Source organism: Chiroxiphia lanceolata, chromosome 11, assembly GCF_009829145.1.
Source record: "Chiroxiphia lanceolata isolate bChiLan1 chromosome 11, bChiLan1.pri, whole genome shotgun sequence".
Taxonomy (NCBI): domain Eukaryota; kingdom Metazoa; phylum Chordata; class Aves; order Passeriformes; family Pipridae; genus Chiroxiphia; species Chiroxiphia lanceolata.
The window spans coordinates 17,892,010-17,919,261 of NC_045647.1; the positions used below are offsets into that span (position 1 = coordinate 17,892,010).

Sequence of the window (27,252 nt, forward strand, 5' to 3'; positions counted from 1 at the left end):
CACACTGGGCCACTGGGAGCAGAATTCTTTATGCCCTGAAGTTTGAAATTGCAAGTGTTTTCCTTGCTATGTAAACCCAGGTCTCCTACAGCAGACTCACTGAAATGTAAAGGTTTCTTCCTGGGAAACAATAACTTTGAAGTCTTTCTCTCTCCTCTTTCAAAGTATGGGGAAATCACACCATCACACAATTCAGGCAGTCTTTCCATCTTAGCACCGGGCACTGGGGCACGGTCTTACACCCTGCGGACTCACTGAATAATTCACTTCTGGAAAGCAACTGATTTTCTCCATTTCTGCCTCTGTTTACTTGTCTCTGCAAATATGACAACCATCTCCTTGGCAGAGTCCTTGAGCTTACACACAACTCGAGGTCAGGTATGGAAAACAATCCACAACTCACACGTGCAGATGGTTTCACCATTTGGTGGAGCTCAAGAAACGGCTTTTTTTCCTAGAAGCCACGTTGGGAAAGTTCTTGAACTCAGGAGGTCTTCCTCTGAGTCACAAATCTGGACCTGCCTAAGTCTTTGGAGCACCTGGGACTACACAGAGAGAGCAACCACACAGCCTGAGCCGGACTTATCCCTCACAGCCTCAGCCGGACTTACTTATCCCACACCGCTGGAGCCGGACTTCCCGCCACGAAAGGGCTGCAGACAACAGGACTGCCTCAGGCGCAAGATGTTTGTCAGTGACTGTGGACCCACCTAACACACGGTCAAAGGGAGGTCGGGCAGTCGGAGATCAGGTCCCGCTGTCCCGCCCATCCGTCCGCCCCGCTCACCGCCCATCCCCGCTCACCCCGGGGGAGCTGCCGCGCTCATGGCGCCGGGTCGGGGCGTGCTCGGCCTCTTCAGCCTCCTCCTGCTGCTGCCGCCGGCCGGTGAGCGCGGGGCGGGGGCTCGGCGAGCGGGGGAGCGCTGAGGGGCAGGGCTGTGGGGCTCCGGTGTCGCTTCCTGAGGCGGTTCCGCGGCCGGGGCTGCGTCCCCCGGGAGGATCCGGCCGGAGCCCCCGGCGGGGGTGAGCCCCGGACTGCGGGCAGAGCCCCCTCAGCTCGGCCCCCTCAGCTCGGCCGCCCGTGCCGGGGCGGGGGCCCAGGGACGCGGGGTTTTGGAGCCGTGTGGCCCCATCGCCGGCGGGAGGTGGCACGGCGGCTTTGGGTTCGCCGGGGGCAAAGTTCCGCGGGAAGTGAGGTGGGTTTGCGTTAGCCGGCAGAAATAAGTGCCTGGGAGTGACTGTGAGGCCCCAGCCGGTGATACGGGCTGCTGGTGACTCAGGTAAGGATGCTGCGGAGAAACGATGGATCGACGCGGCCGCCGAGCACTCGTGATGCATCCCGTTAAAAACCTTCACCTTGTCACTCCCCCTTCTTCCCCCCCAGTAAATTCTACCCTTTTACAGCAACATAATAGACATACTCAGGTGTTGAGTGATGATATTGCATAAACAGCACTGCTTATGGAAGCTTGTTTGATAATAGTGTTCATACATAGCTGTCAAATGCTAAAATTGATAATTGGGCTTTTTTTCAGTAGTCCTGTCTGTAGCTATTTTGTTATTGTGCTTAGAGGATGGACCGTGTGCTCTTCCCCAGCTTTGTTGTTGTGATGAGAAAAAGCAAATGCGAGCATAGGACTTAGCAGGTGAAGTCTCAGGAAGGGAAAAGCACTACTGATATTGTATGCATCAGTGGCATCACTTCATCTGAGGGATCATATGCTGCACAGATGTGCAGGAAAGGTGATTGTGACATGCAAGAAGACATTTAACTTAGTCAAAGTGGTCCAGGATCACAGTTTGTCTGGGGGGTTGTGATCTGAAGTGCATGTGGCTGAAATAGTCAGTTTTATCTGTAAGTACTTGGAGGGGTAACCACCAGAAAAAGGGTCCTTTAAGCTGACTCACCATGATGGTGGAACAGCAGTAACTGTATGACCTCAAATAAATAAAGTTGGAAGTTAGAAGTGTTCTTACTGGAATAGTTGGTTACTTTTGGTGGGAAAAGTTTAGCAACTCTGCTCTCAAGATGGAACTTGGTTAGTCTGTTAAAGGGTTTATGTGGTACTGGTTGTGTGAAATCATCTTGCTGTCCTGCAGGGCAGGTTGAACCCTCAGTAGCAGATACACCAAAATAGGAGGTCATGTCTGCCTGCCTCAGGCTCAGCCCTGCTGTAGTGGTAGGTTGGGTGTACAATGGGCCTCTTCTGAGGTGATTCAAATCAGTAACCCATCAGAAAACCATCTGAGGAAAAAAAGTCCCATAGGTTGATCTGCTGATGAACTGGTGAATCAAATCAATTGAGGAAGTATCCAACAGGGGCCACAGCTGATGGAAGAAGCAAGGAACAAAGTAGAGGCATTGAAATATTTGCTTTGGTGTGCTCAGCCCTTGCTGGCACAGCTCGGCCACCTGAGAACTGGCCTAGACCTTTAGTTTTCGTTGTTATCTGATTGTGCTGCAGTAGCACAATTGTGAGATGGAGGGAGGAATTTTCTTGGTTGCCTTGTTTTGTTTGTAATTTCACAAGGTGTGTTGGAATCAGTTTAGCTACCTGTCATTTCCTTATAGGGGATACAGGAGGGATAAACCAGCCATAAGCTTGTGTAAACCTGTTAGTCGAAGTACTGTGGTATTGGTACAGAAGTTCCTCTTTGTTTCTGTTTAATGAACCTCCACATTTAACCCCTGGAACATTGTTTTTTTTCTTTTTATCCTTGGCTGAAATATTTAGGTACGTCTTGATGCCAGAGAGTCAAGACTGAATTTTCAAATGCTATAATCAGTTTAAATACTCCAGGAAAAATACCCCTTACTTTTCTACTGAAGGAACAGGATTTGTTGTCTTTGCCTCTTGTTTGCTTTCTCTGAACAACTACACTTGAAGGAATTTGAACTTTTTGGATGGAGTGTGGTTTGGGAGCAAAATATCAGGGTATGTCATCTTAATGCAATATGTGATAGGAAGGAAAATGAGGAATAGAAACCATGTGACTGCAGCATTTATCACTGAAAAATGAAGTTATACTCTTCTTGGGAAATGAGTTTTGCTTAAGCTTTGAGAAGTATTTTTATGTGACAGTTGGAAGCTTTTGATATCCTGTTTTTGTGTTGCAGTTAATTTGGGTTTGGGGGGGTAAAGAGAGAGAGGAAACAGCCAGTTTGTTAAGGAATGTATCAGCCCAATGCAGTGCTGAGAAGCATGGGGTGTCCCCTAAGGAAGCCGTCCTAGTACATGAACATCCCCATTTCCTTACCATTGTAGCTGCACCAGTTGATGCTTGCAGTGGGAAGGCACCACTAGGCTGATTTTAGCCCTAAAAATCTCTGTCGTACAACATCTGTTTTATGCAATGGATTAACAGGATTAGGATCTTCTGTGCAGAAAATGAAGCAACAGGCAGAAACAACTAAGTCCCATGGAAATCCAAATCTGCAGTGAATGTGGTGGTGTTGCATCATTTGCATGAAGTCAAATCTCTAGGAAAATTTAACATTTTCTTCTAACTGATCATGGTACTTGTGTGGTATTTTTAACACATCTGGCTACTCATGTTGCTTTTTTGAGTCTTTACAGTAACTTGGTAGCCACTATCAGAGGCAGTGAAGAGAATATCACCAGCATCTCATAAGTATATTTGCATGCATTTAGTCCTTTGTGCCTGTGTGGACACTTAGAGCTGCTTGAAGAAGTTGATATTTTGTGTGGGGAATATTTGCCTTTGCTGTACACTGAAGGAAATATTGGGTTTGTAAGACCTAACCAAAATTATTGTAACATTTAGGTGTTAACCTAGGTGCGCTGATCAGTATAAGAAAGAGACTTTATATGATTATTTCTTTAGTTACTAACTATTAATTTATAACTCTTTTCAGCTTTGGGTGAGGACTGTCAGGCATATATTGATTATTCTGGCAAAGAACAACCTGCACAATCCTGTCCTGACTTCTGCTGTGGAAGCTGCACAAATCAATTCTGCTGCTCTAATGTAATGTTAAGATTTGCTGAACAGTTTCAGTGTGTTCTACAAAATGTAAGGTAGGAGGCAAACTGAATGTATACAACAGATTAAAATTCTGTCACTAAATGGCAGAAATACACAGTTTAATGGTTAAACCTTCCTAAGGGATCTTTCAGCTCTGTATTTGGCTCTGTCCAGGATCAGCATTAATGCTTGTAATTTGTAAAATGGGAACAGTGAGGTGGGTAAATTGATGCATGAACTGATGTGTGTCTTCTTGAGCATTTTCAGATACTTACACCCAATTTAATTTTTCTTTGAGGATGTCTGTCCCAGGAGATCTTTTAAATAAGATTCAAGAGGCCCAACTAGGAGAATTTTGGGATAAGTTTGAGAAGACCGAAGACGAGGCGACCAAAAAAATCCATGAATTGATGTCCAAGAGCTGGTTGGAACGAATCTTTAATATTCTTGGTTTTACTGTGGTGGGAAGGCTCTGAGGCCCGATACAACACACAATAATGTTTGTTATAACGATTATCGTTGTCAGTATTAGTATATCCTGTGTAAAGTCCTTGTTATTGAAAGCTATAACTTCACACTTTGGAATGCTTTGGGTTTAGGATGCCGGCTGTGCACCACTGGTACCTGCTCCAGATGGAGAATGTTACCAAATGAAAGGCATGCCAGATGAGGAGAGAGGACACACTCTAAACCCACCTATTGTGGAGTTGGGTCTGTAGTCACAGTGTGGATTATGTGGAAAACCACCAGCCTTGCTGTGGAGAATTGATGAGGCTGGTTGAGCACAAACATGAGCTGAGCCATTGCTTATCTTGCAGCTGGCTCAAGCAAGGCTTAACCAGTGAGTGATGTGGGGTGAAGTGTTGGCCTCAGTTCAGTGTTGTCTCTGTGAAGCACAGAAGACCACCCAGACCTTTGTATGGAGATGTGAGCCTTGCTTCCCCTTACCCAGGCATAACAGTCCTTGTCAGAAGTATAAATCTGGTCCTTGGAGGACCTAGTGATGTGTGGCTGTAATGTGCTGGTGGGAACAAAGACTATGAGGCAAAGGTCCAACGGCCTTTACTGCTGCCCCAGCTGGGTGGAGGAGGGAGCAACACTGAAGTGTCACAGTTCTGTTCTGCCTTTGATTCAGCCATAAGTCTTATAACTCAGTTTGACTGAAGGTAACAGAAACCCTCATTATAAAATTGATATTATAAAATTGATCATCCATGTAGAGGATGAGAATATAACCCCACTTTGCAGACAAGTTGCTGTGCTTGCTCCTCTCTCCTCCCCAAAGCAGAGATGCCTCAGGGATGCCTGTCAGCATACCCAGGTGAAACTAAGCTTAATTAACAGTGAAGGTAATCTTAGTGCTAAGCTGGATTTGTTAGTGTAGCATGAGTTGTTAATCAGTGGCCAACCTTAGTTATTTAGCACTAATTCAGTAAGTACATTGATCCATGGCTATTCTGAATCTATTGTCATCTCAATGAATGGTCTGGGGTTTTTTTTGGACTTCTCAAAACTGTCTTGGAAGGTCTTTGTCAGGCAAGTGTCAAATCCATACTCTTAGTGCTGCAGATGACAATGTGAATCTCTTTTTAGTGTACATTACTTTTCATAAGTGTGTGGAACTTAGCCAGGTAACTTGAATAACTCATGAATTCATCTCAAAAATGGAATTTTCCTGCTACAGGATCTCTGACTCAGACCTGAGGGATTTTCAGGACCCTGATGATGACATGCCTTTTGGCCTCAGGTAAGCCATGCAAGCTTTTAAAATGGGATTTATTTAGCAGTTCTTCATTGTGTAATCAGTACACTGGACTTGGCAGTGCTGGGTTAACAGTTGTACTTGATAATCTTAAAGATCTTTTCCAGCCTAAACCATTTCATGAATCTGTGCTGGAATGTGAGAATAGAAATACTTACCTGTGTGCTAAGAGTGTGGAGCGCTCAAAATCTATGTACATGTCAGAAGATGTAGAGACATGAAGAGGTTGGATGGTGCTATTTTGACCATAACAATCTCTATATGTAATAGTCCTCCTGCTGAACAGGAGGTTGAAGCATTAGCACAGAATTGCAGAACAGCTGGAGTTGGAAGGGACCTCTGGAGATCATCCAGTCCAACACCCCCACCCAGGCAGGATCACCTGGAGCAGGTAACACAGGAAACCATCCAGTTGAGCTTTGAATGTTTCCAGAGAGGGAGACTCCACTCTCTCCCTGGACAGCCTGTTCCAGTGCTCTGTCACCCTCAGTGAAAAGAAGTTCTTCCTTATGTTGAGGTGGAACATCCCATTTTAGTTTATGGCCGTTACTCTTGGCTCTGTACTCTTAGAAAATCCATAGTGGTTGAGGAAGAGAATCTGCTTTTGTTTGAAGTATCTCCTTGGTTTTCTGGCATCTTTTGCCCTTGAGTTTTTAACCATATTTCTCCTTCTGTTTCAATCTGTGGCAAAAGTAAATTCATTTGAGCCTATGTCAGTGATGACAGGAGTCCTGCTGTAAAAACGTGTCTGCTTTTCACAGTGTGGAAGATGACGAAGAGAGGGCAGGGGTAGATCATAGAATGTTAAGGGGTTGGAATGGACCTTAAAGATCACCTAGTCCCAACTCCCTCTGCCATGGGCAGAGACACCTCCTACTAGATCAGTTTGCTCAAGGCCCCATCCATCCTGGTCTTGAACACTGCCAGGGTTGGGGCAGCCACAACCTCCATGGGAAACCTGTTCTTACTACCCTCACAGTAAAAACTTTCTTCCTACTATCTAACTGAAATTTCCCCTCTTTCAATTTGTACCCATTACTCTCTGTCCTATCATTGTAGTTCCTTATAAAGAGTCCCTCTCCAACTAGAAGGTTGCTATGAGGTCTCCACACAACCTTCTCCAGGATGAACAGCTCCAACTCAGAATCACAGAATATGCTGAGTTGGGACCCACAAGGATCATCTAGTCCACCTCTCATCCCTGCACAGGACCATCCTTAAGAGTCACACCACATGTCCAAATGGTTTTTGAGCTCTGTCAGCCTTGGTGCTGTGACCACTGCCCTGGGGAGCCTGTTCAGTTCCCAGCCACCCCCCGGGAGAAGAACCTCTTTCTAATATCCAACCTAAACCTCCCCTGACACAACTGCAGGCTGTTCCCTGGGGTTCTGTCACTCGTCCCCACAGAGCAGAGATCAGTGCCTGCCCCTCCTCTGCCCCTCCCGAGGAAGCTGTAACCGCGATGAGGTCTCCCCTCAGCCTCCTCCAGGCTAAACAGACCAAATTCCTTCAGCCGGGCCCTTGGCTTCCCCTCAAGGCCCTCTCAGCCCGTGTCCGTAGGGGAGGTGCTCCAGTCCTTTTATCAGCCTCATGACCCGCTCTGGCCTTGCTCCAACACTTCCACGTTGGGGTAAGCCACGCTTTACGCCGGAGACGGCGGAGCCGGGCGCGGCGATGCCGAGCGCTCTCTGACGGCTCCCTGGGCGTAGGTGCGAGCGGCGCAGGGCGGCGGGAGGGACACCCGGGCTCCCCTTTAAGGGGCGGTGCGGGGCGCGGTGACGTGCGCGGGGCCGGGCGGCGGGCGCGGGGCGAGCGGCGGCGAGCATGGGGTAAGCGATGGGGCGAGCGGGGCTCCGGGCGGGGCTGGCCGGCCGCGGGGGGGACCCTGCCAGCCGGGCCGGCACCCACCGTGCCGTGGTGGGTCCGCCCGCTGCTCCCGCTGCCTCCGGCGGGGCTGCCGCGGGGCGCGGGCTCGGCACCGGCGGCGAGCGGGGCCGTGCGGGCGGCATCGCCCCGCGGGGGTCGGGGCTCTGCGCCCTCCGCGGCACAGCCGGGCCGAGCCCCCCGCCCTGTGTAGCTCCAAACGCGTCTTTTCCTGCGCGGCGGGAAGGAGCCGCGCTGGAGGCACCTAAAGGCAGCGCTGCCGCGGCGGTGTGCGGGGGGTCCGTGGATGTCTTGGAGCCTCGGTCGCTTTTGGTGAGGTGTCTCCCATAAGGAAAGGGTTGAGACAGCAAATATTTTGGAGGAGGGATGCTCCTTCCTGTGAGCTAGGCTGATCTTCCCTGTCTTCAGATATGTGGTTGCAGGACAGCAGCCGTGAGCCTCAGCCTTGCTCTCCTAGGAAGGAGCACTTAAATTGCTTTAATTATCTTTGTTTTTGGCTATGGAATGTCTGAAAAAGAGAATCATGGATGTCTCAGCTTGAGAAAATGGGTGAATTTTGCTTTTCCCTTTCAGTCACATTGGAGGTTTGAAAAATTAGTGTTGTGCAAAGGCCTAGACTTAACATCAAACTTTCTGGTTAGGCAATTTTATTAGAAGGGTGTTAATTACTCACAGAAGTACTGTCCTTCAAAAGCCACCCGGATGTGACTCCAGAAGAAAACCACATCTCAGAACTTTCCCAAATGACTTATGAATGAGGTGTCCCATTTAGGGTGTTTGAACACTGGGAATTGCAGTGAGTGAGACTGTTTGTGACCGCAGCCAGCAGGACACCAAGTAGGTTTTTGTTTTGTTACAGACATTGCCCAGGGTTTTGTGTGGTGTGTTGAGGTTTTTGTATGTTGTTTTAACCAAGTAGCAAGCTGTATTCCTTCTGCAAGAGTTGTCCCTGGTTCCTTCCTGCAAGGTATGCTCCACCCTCTCTCTCCATGCCAATTTCTTTTAAAAGACAGGTTTTACATTTTTCCTTGATGACTATGTTTATTTAATACTTTATTGTGTAGAAAAAAGGTCTGATGTCAGTTGGGATATCTTTTTGTATCTCCAACAAGATAACCACATTCTTCAAACCACTTGTAATGTGAGGAGAGGCAACAAAGGGCGACTTCCTTTAGTGCCCTGCTCTTTCTCATGAGTTGCAAATACTGCCTTTGGCACTGCCCTTGAAAAGGAGGAGGTGATGGTTTCCTGGCATTACAGGTCAGAAAGCATTTAGTTCCCCATTCTTGCCTCAAATTTATTTCTAGATTGAGTTACCACCCTGACACGTTGCTCATAAATCCTGGGTTTTTAAGAGAACTTCCCCTCTCTGAGGGCTTCTCACAAACTACCCGTGGACTTGCTACTAGACCCTGTGGTGTCTCTTCTCCCAAGGGAAGGGTTAATGCTGGAATATATGTTCTGTATGTTCTGTCTTGTCTAGCTCAGGAGTTTTTGGTTTGCTTCTACTGTTGCTTCTTGGCTGTGTTTATTCTGAGGTCTGCAGAAGTGCAAGCAAAGCACCGATTTTTTGTAGGTTTCTTTTTATTATTATCCTTTAATATTAGCATTTTTCAGTATTTAATACCGACTATCATGTGCTGCTGAGGCAGGAGTGCGAGGCACTTTGGGCAATCCTGTTAAGTGTACTTCACAGTGCAAGCAGTAGTCTTTGGACATTTTAAAGACTGTAAATTACATTCCTTTGGATTGTCTTAATAATGCACTTTTAAGTACTTGAAAGCACTTTGCTTCCCAGAATGCTGCATTTGGAAGCAAATGGAAGCATTCTAGGAAGAGTATAAAAGTCAGGGTTAACTCAGATTCAGGTTTTTTTCTGTTGTTGATCAGTCCTTAAAGATACTGTGGAGCTTTTAGGTCAGGGAGTAGGAGTGGGTTTTATACCACTAAACTTGATAAATTTGCCACCATTTTTCTTGCATGTGAGATGTGACCATAAGCAATTTCTACAATTTCTGCTGCTAGAGAATGCACTCTGGCAAGGATTTACCACTGGAAGTTGTTTCAGGGGGTTTTCCCCCCCTTTTTAATTGGACTACTGAGTTTCCCTGCTTTACCCTGGTTTCAAAGATGGACTGTGAGCAGTAAGGCTAATTTAGTTAGTTTTCCCCTTTCTTTCTGCTGTACATAGTATACTTGTTTTAAGAAACTGTGCAAAAAGCAGAGCACTGATTCACCGGTACAGTTCTTGTTATAATTTGCATTGGTAACTTGATTATTTAGCCTTGGTATGCCAATTTTCCTTACTGGAAAAGGAAATTAGATGACTCACATCAACAATTCAAGTAATTGTGAAGTATTTGAGTGTTTAAGGAGGTAGAGCAATTCAGAACATCTGTATCAAGAGTTACAGAAGAAAATAATGAGGTTGGGGCAGCTAAAACCAGGCTTTCTAATTGGAAACAAAACTTCACATCGTCTGTGTACACAGTTAATTGGACTCTGTTTCTGAATTAATTTGTGCCTTGAAGTTACAGCAGATTTGTGTAACAGATCCAGTAATGCTTGAGGAAAGGCTGTTCCTCCTTATGTGATGGGAAGAGGGAGGCAGAATGTACAACTTCCTGGGGAGCCTCGGCCAGCAGAGACAGACCAGCCTTGTTGCCCTGGGGATGTGCTCATTTGGGGTTTGTCAGGGGCTGAGCAATTTGTTGCCTTGTGGCTTAGTTGTCCTTTTGTGAAATGGAGAAGATCCATGTCATTCTGCCTGCCTTTGGCTGAGATGCAGCATCTGAATAGTCTGCTGCAGGCAAAACTTGGCAAAACCGGTACATCTCTAGCAGTGGAAGATATAATTATCCTAATTTGCTTTCTCTCAGTGTAGGTGTCTTCAAGGCTATGTTTTCTCCACAAACAAGGTCAAAAATACTGTGATATTGAACTATAACCCATTTCTCCTCCTCCCCTATCACTATCAGGGACTCCAGTTTACACTTTCCAGAGTATTTGGGTACTCCAGCATCTGTAATAGGTTGGCAGGGGTAAGAGAATAAATCATGAAGATTATTACAGAATCACAGAATTGTTAGGGTTGGAAGGGACCTGAAGAGATCATCTAGTCCAACCCCACCTCCACAGCAGTCACCAAGAGCAGGTTATACAGGAACATATCCAGGTGGGTTTTGAATGTCCACAGGGAGGGAAACTCCATGAAAATTGGGAAAAGAACTTCTAGAAATGTAAGCAGTCTCTACTCAATAAGCAGAGAATTTCTTTTCCAGTACTGGGCCTTGGTATTTTATGTAATAAATGAGTTAAACAGCATAGAGCCTGTTCTGAGAGGCTTGTGCTCAGGCACAGGCTAATCTCGCTGAGGAATGTAAGCTTTTTGCCTGGAAACAACCGAGATTTGGATTTGAAGCTGCTTAAAAAAATGTCTGCATGCTTTTTACTAGCATGAAAAGTAAATGTAAGCTTGCCCAATTTGTAGTGGTCTACTTGCATTGGAGAGCATTTGCTTTTGTGTTCAATGCATTCTTGGTGAAGGAGCTCCTTAAAGCCGGCAGAGCAGCTGCAGGCACTGGGCTTAATGCTCCCCCCAGGTTCGTTTCCTCAGAAACCAGGGAGGAAGGAGAGATTGAAAAATGCTGTCCTGGCACAAGAGGCAGATGTGCATGGTTGGGTTTGCATGCTCTGCTAACGACAGAAGGCTGTTGGACAGCAACAAACAAGGCAACCTGGCCTAAGCCTACAAAGGCAGCGTGAGATTGATCGCTTGGACTGTGTTCAGGAGTTAATTTTCCTGTGGCTGTGTATTCATTGACTGTATGTACCTACAAATACTCCCTCTAAGTGTGGGCTTTGCTGTGCCTCTCTACACAATGGAACTCTGAAAACAGTAAATTTTTGACTGTGGAGAGAGCTTGTGAAAGTGGTAACGCTCAGAGAAGGGTCCTAGAGAAAGAGACAAAGAAGGCTTCTTTAAAAACATGTTTAAAAGATCACCATGGCTATTTATTAGGATATAGGAAAGTTTGAGCATGTGGGTTCCAAATATAGTTCCAGCTCTGCCTTTTCATATACTTCCATAAAATAACCATGGCCTGAGATGTAGCTGGATGTATTTGCAATAGACTGTGTTGTTTGTTATTAGAGTTGCTTGTTGTTAGACTGTGTATTATGGGAGGAGGACAGTGCCCAGGCTTTTAAAACTGCAGTTGTAGGGTCTTCTGTGAAATGAACAAATTAGTTTAATTTTAGGAAATTAACAATTGTGCAAAGGTCAGTCTTTTGACAAAGTCTGTTTTTATTAAAAACATTTTATACCATTCATTTTTAATGTGATACGCCTCTGTGCTTATTAGCATGATCTCTGGTTCTCAATTCCACTGAGAGGTAAACTTTAAACCCTCTATTTTTAATTTTTTTTTTTAGATTGTGGAAGGAACCAGTCATCAGTCACTTTTGTGACTTTTTGGTGAACGTCTTGTTAATGATCAGTGCCAGTTAAAAGAAGTAGTAGTTGGCCAGATGTGACCTCTGCTGCAGAGGTCTGTTCTCTTTTGTGCAGTGTGATATTTTCCTTGATGATCCTCTTTTGCTGGATGAGTAATAACTCCCAAAGAGAGGGAGGGGGGAGTGAGGCAAGATGTCAATTCATAGTAGTATAGGGTAGTTAATTTATCTAATTTAAACTTTGCTGCTGCTTAAACTCAGTGTTTCTAACTTTTACATATGATTTTGTATGATGGCATATGAGTAGTGTGGGTAAAGACAGAGGTGTGTTTCCTATGAGAGCTGGGTTATAAAGCAAGCAAAGCAGGTGGGTGTGACCTGGTCTAAACCTCCTTTTACTGCAGTTTCAGTGTGTTTGGCAAGTCATACACCAGGTTGCAATTTGCCAGGAAAAAAAATCCTTTAACTCTTTAGCCAAATTAATTTCTAATTAGGTGCTTAAATTTGCTTTCTAAAATTTGGATAGTATTGGCAGTAGCAAATTCAGAGTACTGCAGTTTTTGTGGAGAAAATTTTTCTGTGGCACTTAATTTCTTTTTCAGTTGAACTTGTTCTATTAATTCAATTAACCACCTAAAAAAATCCTTCCCACTGCCCAAATGGGACCCACTGTTGGTCCCAAATTTTAGTTGGGGCAGGGGGTAACATAGTGTGTCATTGAACTGGAATCCTGATGGTAGGAGGGGAACTGACTCACTTTGCTTGCCTTAAATATCTGTGTCTGTAATCCATTTAATTTCTCTTTGTACCACTAAAGAGCATTTAAAATTTATTTACCCTCTACAGGAGCAAATGCCTTACGTTGTGTTTAAGGACAGTTTATATGCTGAGGGTCCTGCATGAAGCTGCAGTGTTAATTCTTCCACTGTTGATAGAAGACTTAAATCCCTCTGAATGCAGCTCTGGCTTCTCCCCTTTTTATGTGCATATTGTAATGTTCCATTTACCTTATAACAATTACTCTCAGTTGTCTACAGGGTGTATAATAATAGGTTTCCTGGGAAACCTCACCGGAAAATTGTATTTTTAGTGTGCATTACAAAGGGATTTATGTAAATAGACATATTTAGTACAAGTGCACTGTTTATGGACCAAGAAGAGATGCTTGCATACATATTTCATAATAACCTGTTGGATCAGGGTGTTGGATGTCTGTGTAAAACCACAAACTCCAGGAAGTTCCCTCCCTGCCACTTTCTCATATAGGCTGTTTAAGAACATGTTATGCTAAACTTGCTTCATGTTATTTGAAAAAAGAAAAGAGAATTTAGTGTCTTAAAAAAAATTAGCTTTGCTTCCAGTAGGTCTTTGTGTATAAAATTAAAGTTTATTATTTTGGGCTTAAAGTAACCCACATCAGCTTCCTATTTGAACAAAGTGAAAAAGGACCCATTCAGTACATATTTAGCAGACTTCTCAAAAGACTCTTGCATTCTGTTTTCCTATGACACTCTTGCAGTTCCAGGGCTTCTTGGGTTCCTGTGGCATTATTGTTGCTCCTTTGGGATGGGTTCTCAGGCCAGAGCTGGCTTGGCTGGTGCTGAGGGTCCCTGGGCTGTGCTCAGCCATGGATGGACTCTGGAGGACGTAGCTCAGGATTGTTTATACTGCAGGTGAGCAGAGGTGTCCCAGGAGTTGTTTCAGGGGGGCTCCTGCTGCAATCTTTGCTTTTCTTTTTTTTTTTTTTTTTTTTTTTTTTTGAGGGTACCCAGAAAGAACTATGGCAAGTTGTGCTAAGTTTTGGGGGTTTCCAGTGGCAGTGAATCTGTGTCTATGCAGTTTGCAATCAGTGATGATTTGAGCTGGTACCACACTGGTGGGTCAGTCAAAATAAGATGAAACTCTTTTCTTGACACTGGGGGACTGTATGTGGGCAGGATGCCAGGAGAAACAGCCTCAAGTGCTGACTTGAGTTAACATTTGTCTGAAAAACCGATGCAGACATCACAGTTCCAGCCCACACTTCACTGTATTTCATAGCTTATAAAATGACTTTGCACTTACCCAAACCTGCCAGTCTGATGAAACTACCAAGATTTCATGATTTTGAAACCATGCTAATATCGGTCTGAGTCTGAAGCTTGCCTGTTGCCCACCACAAGAATCACTTGGGAACTTCTTGATCCTGCAGAGATCCTGTTCTGGGGAGGTGGCTCACAGGTAAAACATCTGGAGCAGACCATGGTGTGATTGCACCTGGACTAGGAGGCTTTACTATGGTGTATGTTTTGATTGTCTGCTTGTGCTGAAGCTCCTGTGGCCCAAAACCCAGCTGTGCTAAAATAGGCTGATCAGTTCACTAAGTTTTAAAGTCAGGTCAGTGTTTTCCCATGGGTTTGCTTTCTTTGTAATAGTAAGTGTTTTTCTGTTAATCTCTATGAAAATGATTCTGATACTTTGAACTTTCATGCTAAGACATCAAACCGATGAAGTGTGTTGTTAGTAAAGTTGTAAAAACTAATCCCTCTGAAAGACTCTTGGGAAGTCATATTGCTTTTTTTAAAATAAGAGTTTATCCTTTATTTTCCTGCTAAGCTTTAGAGACATTATGTGGCATTGTATGGCTGTGACTAAAATGTTGGACTTGGGTAAACTTCTCTGGGGACTTGTTTGGTCATGCCCTGCACCTCAGTCAAAGCAAGCCTGGACATTTACCATCCTATCACCTTTCTGGGAACTGTATCCTTTTCTGGAGCACTAAAGAATGATATGCATATACTCAGTTGTTGGTTGGTGTTGTTTTTTTTTTTTTTTTGCTTTCAGGAATGGCCTAAATTATCTATTGAAGTCTTTCCAGACCACCCCATGCTACAGCCATAACTCAGTATTTGTAAATGTTTGTTTTCAAAAGCAGCAGCGCTTTTGAAAAGGACCCTGCCAACATGTTTCTTGAAGCATGGAACAAATCTTGGAATAGACTAAAACATGTGAAATAAATAGGCTGCTTTAACTAATTTTTCAGAACTAGGTGGTCTCATTGTTCATTGGGATATTTTCTCTTTTTGAAGACAAAATTTCGTGTCAATGGGACACACTGCAGTGCATAGATATGCAAAAGCTTTCTTTACATCAGGACTCAGAAAATGTCGCTGACTTAAGTGATTCAAACTACTTAGGAGAGTTAAAAATACATTGCTGGAATTGAAACTTGGATATTTTAAAATGCTTTTAACAACCTCGAAGTATTTTTTTTCCACTTGACAGTATTGAAGGTAGAAATCTCCAACACGAACAACTGCCTTGAGAATTAGCTTCTACAGATTGTACTACTTAGATCCCGGGCTTGATTCTCACATTTTTAATATGTCCATTACATCTCATTCAGTAACAAAACTTTTTATGAGTAACTCCCTTTTTATGAGCTGATAGATATTTTGAATAATTAGCCAGCCTTAAAAGTAAGGTGAGGCTGTGAAACGTTCTCACTACACTTCAGTGCTTTCCAAAGGTGAGAGAATAGTGGCAGGAGTGGAGGAGGGCAAGGCAGGAGAGAGGTGGGGGTAGGAAAGGGCAGGGCATTGTCTCTCCATATTTACTTTCCCATACATTTTATGAGAAGTCCAGTTTATCGTTGCTGCAGTAAAACCGCTATTTTGGTTTTTTTACTAAATCACTGGCAAAAGTTCCCTTTTATGCCAAGAGAAAGAGGCAGGAAACAGCAGGGACTGAGCTCAAGCTGTTTATAATTGTGTGTGCTTTATTTAGAGACTATGATATATGTAATGTGGGTGTCTGGAAACCTCTGTTCACCAGAGCATTCTGATCTGGTGCCGTGGCCACTCTGATTTCTGCTCTCTGACGTTTGTTTGCAGAATGCAGAGGGGAAGGTGTGCTTTCAGTTTTGGTTGGCTTTTTTTTCTCTCTCAGTTTAACCATTCAGGGGAAGAATCTGTGAGTTACAGTCTCTCGTGTCAGTTCTTTGTCATCTGTGTACAATGCTAACAGTTGGTAATTAAATTATCATTTAACGTGAGTGTAATTTTTTTCAAATAATTTCAGAATCCTTTAGGCAGATTCGTCAGATGAAAGCAATTAAATTAAAGAATAGTTTTGTTTTAAGAAAGGAGTATAAGCTCTCTGCAACAGAGTTTTTATACATATCCAGAATATCTTGTCTCCTGAAACACAGATGGTTCACTGAGTATGCTGAGGATCACTGTGGCCTCACTTGAGTAACATCTTCTCTTAGTGGTAGGCTTCTTACACTTTTTTCCAATAGTTTTACTAGTGGGATATCCCTTAAATGCTCAAGAAGTTCTCAGGACAGTACTCCTTGTACAGTAAAAAGACATTATTACAATAAGATTCTGCCTGACCATGCAGAAATTCCAGAAGGGTATTGCTAGTTTTGATTGTAAATAGAAATAGTTTGAAAAAAAAAATATTTTTGAAGCGCTTCAGTGTTGATGACATGACTTACAAGTTCATAGCACTTACAGTTTTGTTTTGTGTAAATGTTTTGCTACCTTCTGCTGTTCCAAGACATTGGTCTGTGTGAGCCCAAGCGCTGGCAAGAAAACTATCTGCTGTGAAGTAGGTGATAAAAACGTCTGCCAGCAATCAGTTGTTACACTCCTTAGGAAACTCTGAGAAGAACTAACTCCTCTGTTATTTCACCCACCGGGCTGTTTCTGAAGGCTTGTAATTTTGGTCTGCAGCAATCACAGAGCGTTTCAGTGGCTAGAACTGAATCAGTGTTTACACACACAAACACAGAACCGCACTCAGTGTACACACATGACACACCTGTACTTTAAATATAGTTAGCTCTCCAAAAGATGGATGCAAAATGTCACAGTGCTGGGGTTGTCATTTAACAAAGACACAGACAAGTGATGCAAAGGCACAGGGTGTCCCTAACAGCTTGGTGAAAATCTGGACATGGTGTTTTGGGGGTTTTTTTTTAGCTTTGTTTTTGTTACATTTCTTATTCTAGTTAGTAAATACGAGGTGTGCTTCATTGAACAGAAAACTTTATTACAAATAAATAAATGGAGCCCATGGCCGGTATTTTTATCTGTTCATGGCCAGCTTAGCTGCAGATGGGCTTGTGCTCATATTAGAACTGGATTTGGTCGTGAGAGATAAGGGGGCTCTGCCAGTTTCCTGCTCTGCTGGGTAATTTATGGTGAGTAAATGTTGCTCCACTTTATCTCCTTGGTATGTTTGATTCTGCCTGGCCTCTGCTGAAGTTCAAAGAATTTCTTTGTGTGTAAAAGTGAAGAATTTTAGTCAGTCTTAATCTCTTCCCCTGACACAAGAATTTCTTTCCTTGGCAGAGCTCAGTAGCAAAAAGGGTTGGTTTTTTTTTCCTTCTTTACTGAGGAAAGAAGGAAGAACGCAGAGGACTCTTTTCCTTGGTCTCTTCTAATGTTGCTTGGGAATCACTGTGTGTAGTGGAAATAAAGTCAACTTCCCTAGTGAGAGAGCTCCCTCAGGGCTGATGCAGAAGTGGGAACAAGAGGAAAGAAAACTTGGCTGCTCCAGAAATATCAGTAACTGCAGTTGATGTTTCTTGTCATGCAGTTTCCAGAGGTGTCTGTAGTTTGTCACAGGCATTCATGCTGTTTATTATGAACACTGCAATCAGGTATTCAAGGTTAATGTACAAATCCATCACACACACTTCTTTCTCTCCTTCTCTTGAAATTGCACCTGTATCTCCCTTTTTACTTGGCTTGAAAGAAATGGGATTTTTTTTTGGTGGAGATGAACTGGCTGTGAACTTACTGTGCTGAAATGAAACTAATGCTCATGAGGATGGGGGGAGCACTTAAAAGCTGAGTGGTTAGGAAAGCATCTGGATTTGCAGGTCAGCATATGAAAAAACTTCTGTAAAGTTGCAGATAATTGTGGCAAAACATGCCCATGTTCCTCGACACATGGTTGCATCTTTGCATCCTGCAGCTGTGTTGCAATGGTCTGTTTTCTTTCCTGGCAGCGTTTCTGACATGGCTCCTGCGACTTCAGGAGGCTGCAGCAGTTCCTGCTTCCTGTTTTACATGTAAATGCTGAATTGCAGTGACTGCAGGCAATCCACACTATCATATTTAGTACTTCGTGACTCAGTCCACAGTGTCGTGTTTAGTGCTTCACAAGTTAGATGGAGTTACAGTTAGATAAAATTCTTGCTCATATTTTTGAAAGAGATTTGACCCAAATTTTTTTCTTTTAGTCGTTGCAGAAATAGAATAAAACTGATGGAGCCTCTCTTGAGGGGGGGGGGGGAAATGCATTTTAAACTGAACCTGGTTTATTTTTCAATGCTCACACTCAGTCAGTGCTCAGCTTACTGAGGGTTAAGTTGCTCTAGAAGAACAAGGTGAGGTCTTCCAAATTTGGGCTAGGGATAGAGTATTTTGTTGGGTTTTTTTTTTTTTTTTGTCAATTATTTAACCTTCCAGTGTCACTGATACTCAAAAGCGGTTTTTCCATTTGGTGGCTGTTTGGCAGCCCAGTGAAAATTGCTGGAGGTTCTGGAGGTGTGTGGTTTTGTTTAAAGCTGTTAACAGGAAACTGAGTAGGAAAAAACTAGAGCTCTGTAGCCAAAATTTTTACCAAGAAGCGAAAACAGGATGGATACAAAACCAGCTCTCTGCTTGTTATTTTAGAGGTTGTTGTTCGTTAAAACTGATTTCCTGCAATTGTTCCCAAAACTGATGCATGGTGCACTTTTTTTTTTTTTTAAAGAAATAAAAATGCTGGAGACTTTGGCTTCCATGGGAGGAAGACTTTTTATTGATTTCAGACAGTAAGAAACACATCATTGGCATTAACACTTAAAAGGGAATTGTCACTGGGCTTTGCTGTGATACCTTTTCTCTCCTGTGTGGTAAACTTGTAAAGCTTCCAGAGGTGACTCTTTGTCTGCCTCCATCATTTGATGCTCATCAGAGAGGTCAAAGCAGGTGTAATCTTTGGCCTTGCCATACCAGGTTTTGGAGTTCTAGGCAGTGTTTCTGTCCCCCATAATGTAGCCTGACATACTTACTGTGGCAGTAAAGTTTGCAGAATTTCAGATCTTCCAGGCTGTGTGAAACATGGCTTCTAAAACAGCTGTTTACAAATGCCAAGGAACCTGCCAAGAGTCTGTTTGTTGAGTGCTGAGATTGTCTCTGAGCTGGGGACTGGGAGGTCTGAGGACTGTGGGAAGAACTTGCTGTCACCCCAAAGCCCGGTGTGCTTTGTTTTCGGGCCTGCCTGCCCGTGTGCTCAGAGCAGGCAAGCAGTGCTTGGGAAATCAAGTGGTGGAACTCGTGGTTTTGAAACCCTACTGCTGTAAGCTTTTGGAATACATAAAGGGACACTAAAAAAAACCAAGAATCACAGTCACAATTCAATGAGAGGGACCAAAGACCCCTTGGTAGGGGTTGGTCACCTTCCCCTGCCTCAGCAGCCCTGACCTGCAGCACTGCCCTGCACAGTTGTTTCTTATTCCAGTGCATGAAGTAGTAAATTGATTGAAGGTGGAGCAATGTGTTTGCTACAGGAGGTTTGGTTAAGGAGTGACTCTTACCAGTTCTGTTGGTCTCTCTGTTGCAGTTTTGGAACCCTTATTGCGATTGGAGTTACTGTTTGTGCAGTGATTGTCATCACTATTATTCTGTGCCTCACCTGCTCCTGTTGCTGTCTCTACAAAGCATGTCGAAGGCCACGGCGTGAGTACCTCTGTATTTTCTTTTTCACGTCTTGGAACAAGACTTTTTCTTTTCCCGCCCCCAGGAAATAGTGTTCCTACAAAAGGTAAAAATTATCTTGCCTTACCTGTCTGCTCAGAAGTTGCAATGCCTAAACATTAAAAAGAAGCCACTTCAGAATGTGAAGTTGCAGAGACACGTTTTGGAAGATTTTCTGAGAATTTAGAAGTTCTCCTTCCCCACGCCCTCCCCAGCGTGGGGGGTTTGGGAGTTGTTTTGGGATAGGTTTTTTTGTTCAGGGAAACAGGGCGTAGGATAACTTTTAAAATTTTTCTCTGTCTCTTAAAAATATACCTGACAAATAAACAAGAGGCTCAGGACTGCAACAGTGCAATCTTGAGCAAGGTCTGTAATTGCAGCATAAAGAGGAAGGAGGTCTCAAAAAACCAAATTGTTGGAGTTTATTAGAAAGTATTAATTCTCCCTGTTCCAATAAGAGGTATGAACCAATAATCCAACGTCAGCTCCTACAAAAATCAGTGAATTAAATGTGTATTTGCCTTTCTGACTGTTATGTAGAGAAAGAGGTACTAATACCTCTTGGTATTAGTAATAATAATGGATGGATTAGTTGTACATTAAAGGAAGCTCCTTACCTGATAAAGGAGATATTTATCACCTTAGTCCTTAAAAGCAGATAACATTTTGAAATGAGCAGTTTTTCCAGTCTTTCACCAAATGATAGATAACTTGGCTGCAGGGTTGAGTTCCTGGTTTTAGAAGAGTCCAAGAAAAAAGTTTTTTTTGCTCTTGGTGGTTGAGGCACCAGGAGGTGAGTTGGCTGCTCTCCCAGCACGTGAAGGTTCTCATCAGCACTGAGATAATGGAAAGGAAATTTAGAGGCACATGGTTCTAAATCCATGGTGGGACTTCGAGAATGAAACTACCCAGAGTTCAAAGTGAGGAATTGACCTTAAGGGTGAATGTTTTTGGGGTTTTTTTTTTGTGTTCCTGTGGTTGGCTGTTGAAGGAGATCTCCTGGGACCACCAGCACTAACCGCGTTCTTTTCCTTGCGCGTAGCTGTTGTCACCACCACTGCTACCACTACAGTGGTCCACGCTCCTTATCCCCAACAGCCAGCAGTGCCACCCAGCTATCCAGCAGCTCCATATCAAGGATACCAGCCCGTGGCCATCCAGCCCCAGCCGGGAATGCCGGTAGCACCGTACCCTGCACAGTATCCTCCCCCTTACCCCATGCAGCCCTCGGGACCGCCGGCCTATCATGAGACAGTGGCAGGTAAGGCAGCACTGAGAGCTGCTTCAGCTCTTAAACAGCCAAAGAGACACTTGCTCTGGAGCCAGTTTTGTGTTATTTACATCATTTACTTTCTGTGGCTTTATTAACGTAAGCGTAAGGAAATGATGTAAAACTCAACTTATGGTGGGTGCTGTAATTCACCCTCGTGGAAATCTCGTCACCGTTTCTATGTTAAGCATTGCCAGAGGAGGTGTGAGCTGGAGCTGTACTGGCAAAGTGGTGTGTGGGACTCTCAGTGGAGCCAGTAGAATGTTTTAGTAGTGCAGCTGACATTTCCTATTAAATCAAAGCCCAATTAACAGATATATGTAGGAGTTGGGTGATTCTGCAGACCCTCTCTAATCTAATATCTGCTAGCTCTATTCTGTAAGAGCATGTAGTGCCAGGACAAGGGGGGATGGATTCAAACTAAAAGAGAGTAGGGTTAGATTAGATATAAGGAAAAAATTCTTCCCTGTGAGGGTGGTGAGGCCCTGGCACAGGTTGCCCTGAGAAGCTGTGGCTGTCCCATCCCTGGAAGTGTCCAAGGCCAAGTTGGACGAAGCTCTGAGCAACCTGGGCTAGTGGAAGGTGTCCCTGCCCGTGGCAGGGGGTTGGAACTGAATGATCTCTAAGTCCCTTCCAATCCAAACCATTCTATGAGGTGTTTCAATCTATATACAGATGGTATTCTTTAGGAGTTTGTCACTATGTTTAGAGAATACCAAGTCTGATCAACTTCAGACCAGTTTGTTGCCAACCAGCAGTTAGAATTACCAGAATCTTTTTTTCTTCAGCTTTCTTTCTTTCACAGCATTGTGTTCATGCAGCCTTATTGTTGCAATGACTAATTCCCACTTCTGCTGCTAACAGTTGTTCTCTGAACAATTGGCTTCTGGCTGTTGAGAGGAGCCAAAACTAGGCTGTTACCTGCCCTAGGATCTTCAAGCCCTCTTACAAACCACATTATTTGTTCTTCTAAGTAACAAGTGAAGTATAGGCCTGATCAGTAGATAATGCCCTTGGAAAGTAACTTTCAGGACAACTCAAATATGAAATGGCTTTTCATGGTCTGAAGCATTTGCAGACCAGTTAGAAATAGTACATTAATAATGTGCAGACCAGCCCCACATGTGGAAACACTGACCTGGCAGGCCTGTTGAGTCTGTTTTTCTGTTATAAATGCCAAAGAGGCTGTGGGTTTTATGGGATTACGCCAAAGTGCTTTGACTTCATCTTTTTCGTGTGAGGGAGCCAATAAACCAGTCACTTTACTTCTACCCTCTGGTTTCTGAAACTGTTGCTGGTTTGTTAGTTCTTAGAACAAGTTGGGTTTTTATTTCTGGGAGCATACCAAAGCACTTTCCATGTTGCCAGCTGAGAATGTCTCATTGTGAGAGTTCCTTCCTTCATTTCTCCTGTCTATTAACCAAGGAGCAGGCTCTTAATTAGGTCACACCCTGGGGAGAGGATACCTGCTCTGCCAAACAGGAGCCAAACCCACTCACTTTACAAGATCAGCAGGAGATAACAACACTTACACTTTCCAGGGATCTGATCCCCTGCTGCATTACTTGAACTAGTGCTGTTTGCCAGACCTGAAAGTGAAGGTGCCACTTGAGAGCAGCTTGTCTCACAATATTGGAAAACAAGGCTGCCTTCCGAAGGTCTAAGTTAAACTCTTCAATGGCTCAGTAGTGGTGGGATACTTTTTTCCCTTTTACTTTTTTAATTAACTCTGTGACACTTAGGAGGAAAGCATTTTCCCTGAAGGAATCCTAAAATTTGATTTCTCTAGTCCTTTTTCTTTTGCCCAGAGGTTTATTTTTTTTCTTGGCATGCTGTCAGGTATATCCTGTTGTTTGTGCAACCCTGATTTCCACTGGCTCTCTTTTGGACCAGATCTGTTCCCTTTTTTTATTTTTTTTTTTGGACTAGGTTCTACCCTGAAGGCAAACCATGAGCTTGTGGCTGCCATAATTCACATGTATACTTAGCATCAAAAAAACCCCCAAATCCCACAAGAATGAAGGTTTTTATGATTTCAGTTCTGAAATGCAGATGCTTTGTGAGTGAGCACAAGCTGTTCTCAAGTCCAGCTAAGATGCTGGATAAGTTGAACCTCTTAATCATGTGCTGAAACCAGAAGTTGCCATTTTATATGTAGAATTCAGAATGTACATTCTATAAATCTGTTTTTGCTTTGTGTTTTGCTTTTGCAGCTGGTGCTGGAGCCCCTTACCCAAGCCAGCCCCCTTACAACCCTGCTTACATGGATCCTCAGAAACCCACCTATTGAAAAGCTCTTCTACTGTGCTTCTGCATATGAAACTTTTCAAAATATAATTTGTTCTGTTTACACCCTGCACCAGTAGTATATTTTTCTTGAAGACAGCAATCTTTTGTCTAAATAACGTGCAAAGTAATTCAGTATGTTTAATGCTCCGAGGAAGGAGTATTTTTCTTGCAGAAGTTGTTCATTTATACCTCAAGCAAATAGAAAAAGAGATTTTGCTCTAAATACAGTGAGAAGCACGAAGAAGGAGTACTTCAAAAATACAGAACCACAATAACATTTTGCTGTGCAATAATTTTGAAAGGATTGGTCTAATATGAGCATTGTCAAACACCCAAAGCTGTAGCAATCTTTTGCACAGTATTAAAACATAAAAACTTAACCTCTGAGAAACTACCTGATACATGTTACATATGTTCTGCCTGTTTTGAAGCTACTATTGTTAGGTAAGCTGCCATTTAATACATTTCATTTACCATTCAAAAGGGAATTTTCCTTTTTTGCAACACATTTACCTTCAGTAAGGGGTAGCAAACCATGTTTAATTGTCTCTGGACTAGCTCTAAATAGCACGAGTTGGTGATTTCCTTGTTTTCTTTCCCAATTTGAAGGCTTTAAAACTGTGCCTCCACTGGGTGTTAGGAATTAACAACAAATCCAAACTCTCTGCCACTTAGCAGACCAAATATCTCAAAAGCTGGAAACTTGAAAATTCTTCACAAAAATTATTGGACAAGTATTTCCCGTTGAGGTGTTGTTGGACAAGCTTACTCCAGTCATTTCTTGTGATGGGTTTGGAAGAAAAATTAGCAATTTAACCACATGTTAAGCAGAAATACCTGCCAGCCTTCAGTCCTGCCTCATCACAGGGAGGGAGTTTGTTTTACAGGAGAGATGGGATGTCAGCAGTAGATTGGGGTTTTCAGATGCTTAGGGTTTTCCACTGTCTCTGGTGGGAACTGTATATGGCAGGAACCTAAGAATTCTAGACCTTTATAAACTCAGTCTGCATTTGAATAACAAAATGCAGGGAGGGATAAGAAATCCCAGCCCAACACGAAGCAGGGATTAAAATTCCCTGTTGTCTTCAACATTCCCATAAAGCTGAACAGAAGATGAGAAGTCAGGGAAAGCAGGGGTTTGGCCACAGCCAGGTAATATATTTTTCAGAAGGTAGTGCTTTCAACCATGAAACATCTTGAGACATCCTCATGACTATTACCACTGCTGGGGCTTTTGGCTCCATAAATTTTGTATTGTTCAAACAAATAAGGTGGTTTTTTGTTGGTTTTTTTTTTTTCACTGTCCTCAACAATTCTGTCTTTTCTGACATTGATATACAATATGTTTTTAATCCTCATAGAGCTATCTAGTTAGTTGTATGCATAATTTTAACATATCTTTTACACTGATTTTACTTTTTTTGGAGAGGCCATTGAGCCATTTGTCCCGTGATTTTACATTTGGAGATATATTATTGTTTGCTGGCATTATTTTACCTCATATAGTGGGTGGAAATTGCTGCTGCCAAAGGCAGCCTTGTTTTTCTTCCTGATTGTTGAGTCTATTTTTGGATTATTCTGAATTTTTTTAATTTTTTTTTTTTTTTAGAGAAGGTTTTCAGGGCATTTCAGGAGGAACTTGTAGAAAGTTTTTAGCATCAAAATCCATGCCAACCTGTGCTCCTGTGTTACACCTCTGAGTGTTGAAGTTAATAGCATGAAATGGTGCCAAGAGGCACTCACAGAGCATGTATCCATGTATCCTGTGTCTGTGTTCCTCCTCTTTCCTGCCTTGTCAGCTGAGAAATCAGGCAATGCTTCATTACACTGTTAGACAACCAACACTGGATCCTGTGTCCTGTGTGGAGGGTGAAGTGTTGCCTTAGAAACCTGGAATGTTTCTGTGTGGGAGGGCACTGAGTAGCTGCAGAAATAAATCCCTTGCTGTAGGTCCCTTGTGTTTATTCACGTAGAAGGAGAGCAGAGACTATTCCAGCACCTTCAGATGGAGCCTGGCCAGGGAGAGCAGCTCTCAGAGCACAGGCAGAGCATCCCAGTGTGGGGCTTGATGAGGTTGTTCCTGTGCCCTGCTCTTCTTTCCTCCATCTGCTCTGACAAATGGATCAGTTTGTGGCAGTCTTGGTAATGGTATGTTTGGGTTATGAAAGGGAAATCTGCACTTTCGTGACAGGTTGGCTCAGTCATCATCCCTGAGGGAAGGCAGTAGGAAAGTGAAGTGGCAGCAATAACAGAGGTTCCCAAATGTGAAGTTTTGGTGTAGAAGTTGCACAGACCAAATAGATTGTCCTGAATTGCCACCCCTGTGTGTGTAGGGGTGGGAGGAGATGAGGGGAAGGGTTAAGGAGCCTCAAGATTGACACTTCTTCAGTGAACAAGTGCTAATGATAACTATGGACAAGTGAAGAGATGAATCATTAATGCACAAGGAACTATTTTAGCAGCAGTGTTACTAACTCAGTTACAAAACTCATTGAAAGAAGAGAGAATGATTCAGTTCACAATTGGAGCAGTGAATCAGATCTTTTCTTATTGTTAGTGAATTTATCATCATTAACAATAAGGTGTAGGACCAAATTTTTTCTTGCCTGTTGCCCTGCAACTTGTTGAAGCTTGTTTTTATACAGTTAAAGGAATGGGATGGTTATAGAAAAAGTGGAGGAGATGATCCATAAATTTTTAGTTTAAGCACTGCTGATGTGTGTCATTCCAAGTAGCTGTTGCCTTCACATCACTAGTTATCCACAGTGCTGTAGGGAGGGGGAATGGAACTAAAACTTTAAATGTTGAAAGAGTATATCTTAATTTGGTTTTAATTCTGTAAGTGCCTTTGTTTCAGAAATGTTTTGTGAAATTAAATACAGTAGAATATTTTGTTGTATTGAATTTAGTAGATAATCATTGTTGCTTTTGTTACATACTGTAACCTCGCTTTGTATGTTGTTTGTAGGTTAAACATAAGTATTCAAACCAAATGGCATAAACTCTATGCACCTTTGTAATAAATACAGTGTTTGAAGTACATTCTGTCAGCTTTTTCTTAGCCTCATTTTGAGTATCATTTAGGGGTGTGTCTCCAAAGCTACATTTCACTTGGTAATGTTTGACAGCTCGTGTTACTGAGTGTATTTTAAGCCAATTTGTATCCCAAATACCACTTTAGGGAGTGAAGGCTGAAGCCTAACCACAACACTGCAGGTCACAACATAAAGGAGGGACAGTTCAAGCTCCTGAATGATACTCTGCCAAGCTAATCCAAGAGGATTGATTCTAAGGCCTTGTCTGGCCTAAAGACTACATTAAATGCATGAAGGTTGAATGCATTGGCTACCAAATCCCAAGACATTTGAAAAATCTAACATAGACAAGGTGGTAAATTTCAAAATCTGTATTTTGATTAAAGTTTAATATCTTCCCAGAGTGTATTTTGGCTCGTGTGTTGAGTATCATTTATCAGTTTGTCCAACTGCACGTGTGGTAAGTGATGCTTTCTACTCTGTGTGGAAATGTTTTTGATGGTGTATTTGTTTATTTTATAGTTTTGAAGAAAAACGCTTTTGAAAGGTTGCGTTCACACCTCCCCCCCCCAGTCTTTCATCTGAAAATATTTTCTTTGAGCAGGTGAAGAATGCTCTTTATGAGACACCAACCAGCACTGAATCGGTGGAGGGTGTTGAGTGTATCCTCATTATTACATTGAATTGCCAGCTAAGTTCCAATGTAGGTTTTGAAAGAAAAGGGGGGAAGGGAGAAAAACAAAAATAAAACAAAAAAACCCACAAGCACCCAAACAAAACCCCACAATAATTGTGTAGTTTTGTAACTCAGTTCTTTATTTTTATTGTAGCCTC

At 43.1% G+C, this 27,252-nt stretch overlaps 3 protein-coding genes across 6 annotated transcripts in view; 2 read left to right on the top strand and 1 right to left on the bottom strand.

The window, feature by feature from the left end:
• RNF123 (ring finger protein 123) overlaps positions 1 to 631 on the bottom strand; it is a 56,561-nt gene extending 55,930 nt beyond the window's left edge. The window contains exon 1 of the mRNA XM_032699530.1: positions 612 to 631. The gene's annotated coding sequence lies outside the window, so the exon portion shown is untranslated. The remainder of the gene's footprint in view (positions 1 to 611) is intronic.
• Positions 1 to 27,252, top strand: part of LOC116792532 (serine/arginine repetitive matrix protein 2-like) — a 280,339-nt gene that overhangs the window by 3,019 nt on the left and 250,068 nt on the right.
• SHISA5 (shisa family member 5) lies at positions 523 to 26,423 on the top strand. Of its 4 annotated transcripts, none has more exons than XM_032699555.1 (7): positions 523 to 886; positions 3,878 to 4,040; positions 4,286 to 4,411; positions 5,672 to 5,734; positions 19,691 to 19,806; positions 20,867 to 21,085; positions 23,308 to 26,423. In XM_032699555.1, exons 1-7 carry the CDS (start codon positions 826 to 828, stop codon positions 23,382 to 23,384), a joined length of 825 nt encoding a protein of 274 aa, XP_032555446.1. In that variant the 5' UTR covers positions 523 to 825; the 3' UTR covers positions 23,385 to 26,423. The 4 variants fall into 4 exon arrangements, with proteins under 4 accessions (XP_032555446.1, XP_032555449.1, XP_032555447.1 ...); XM_032699556.1 differs by lacking the exon at positions 523 to 886 and adding an exon at positions 1,040 to 1,280; XM_032699557.1 differs by lacking the exon at positions 523 to 886 and adding an exon at positions 1,040 to 1,196.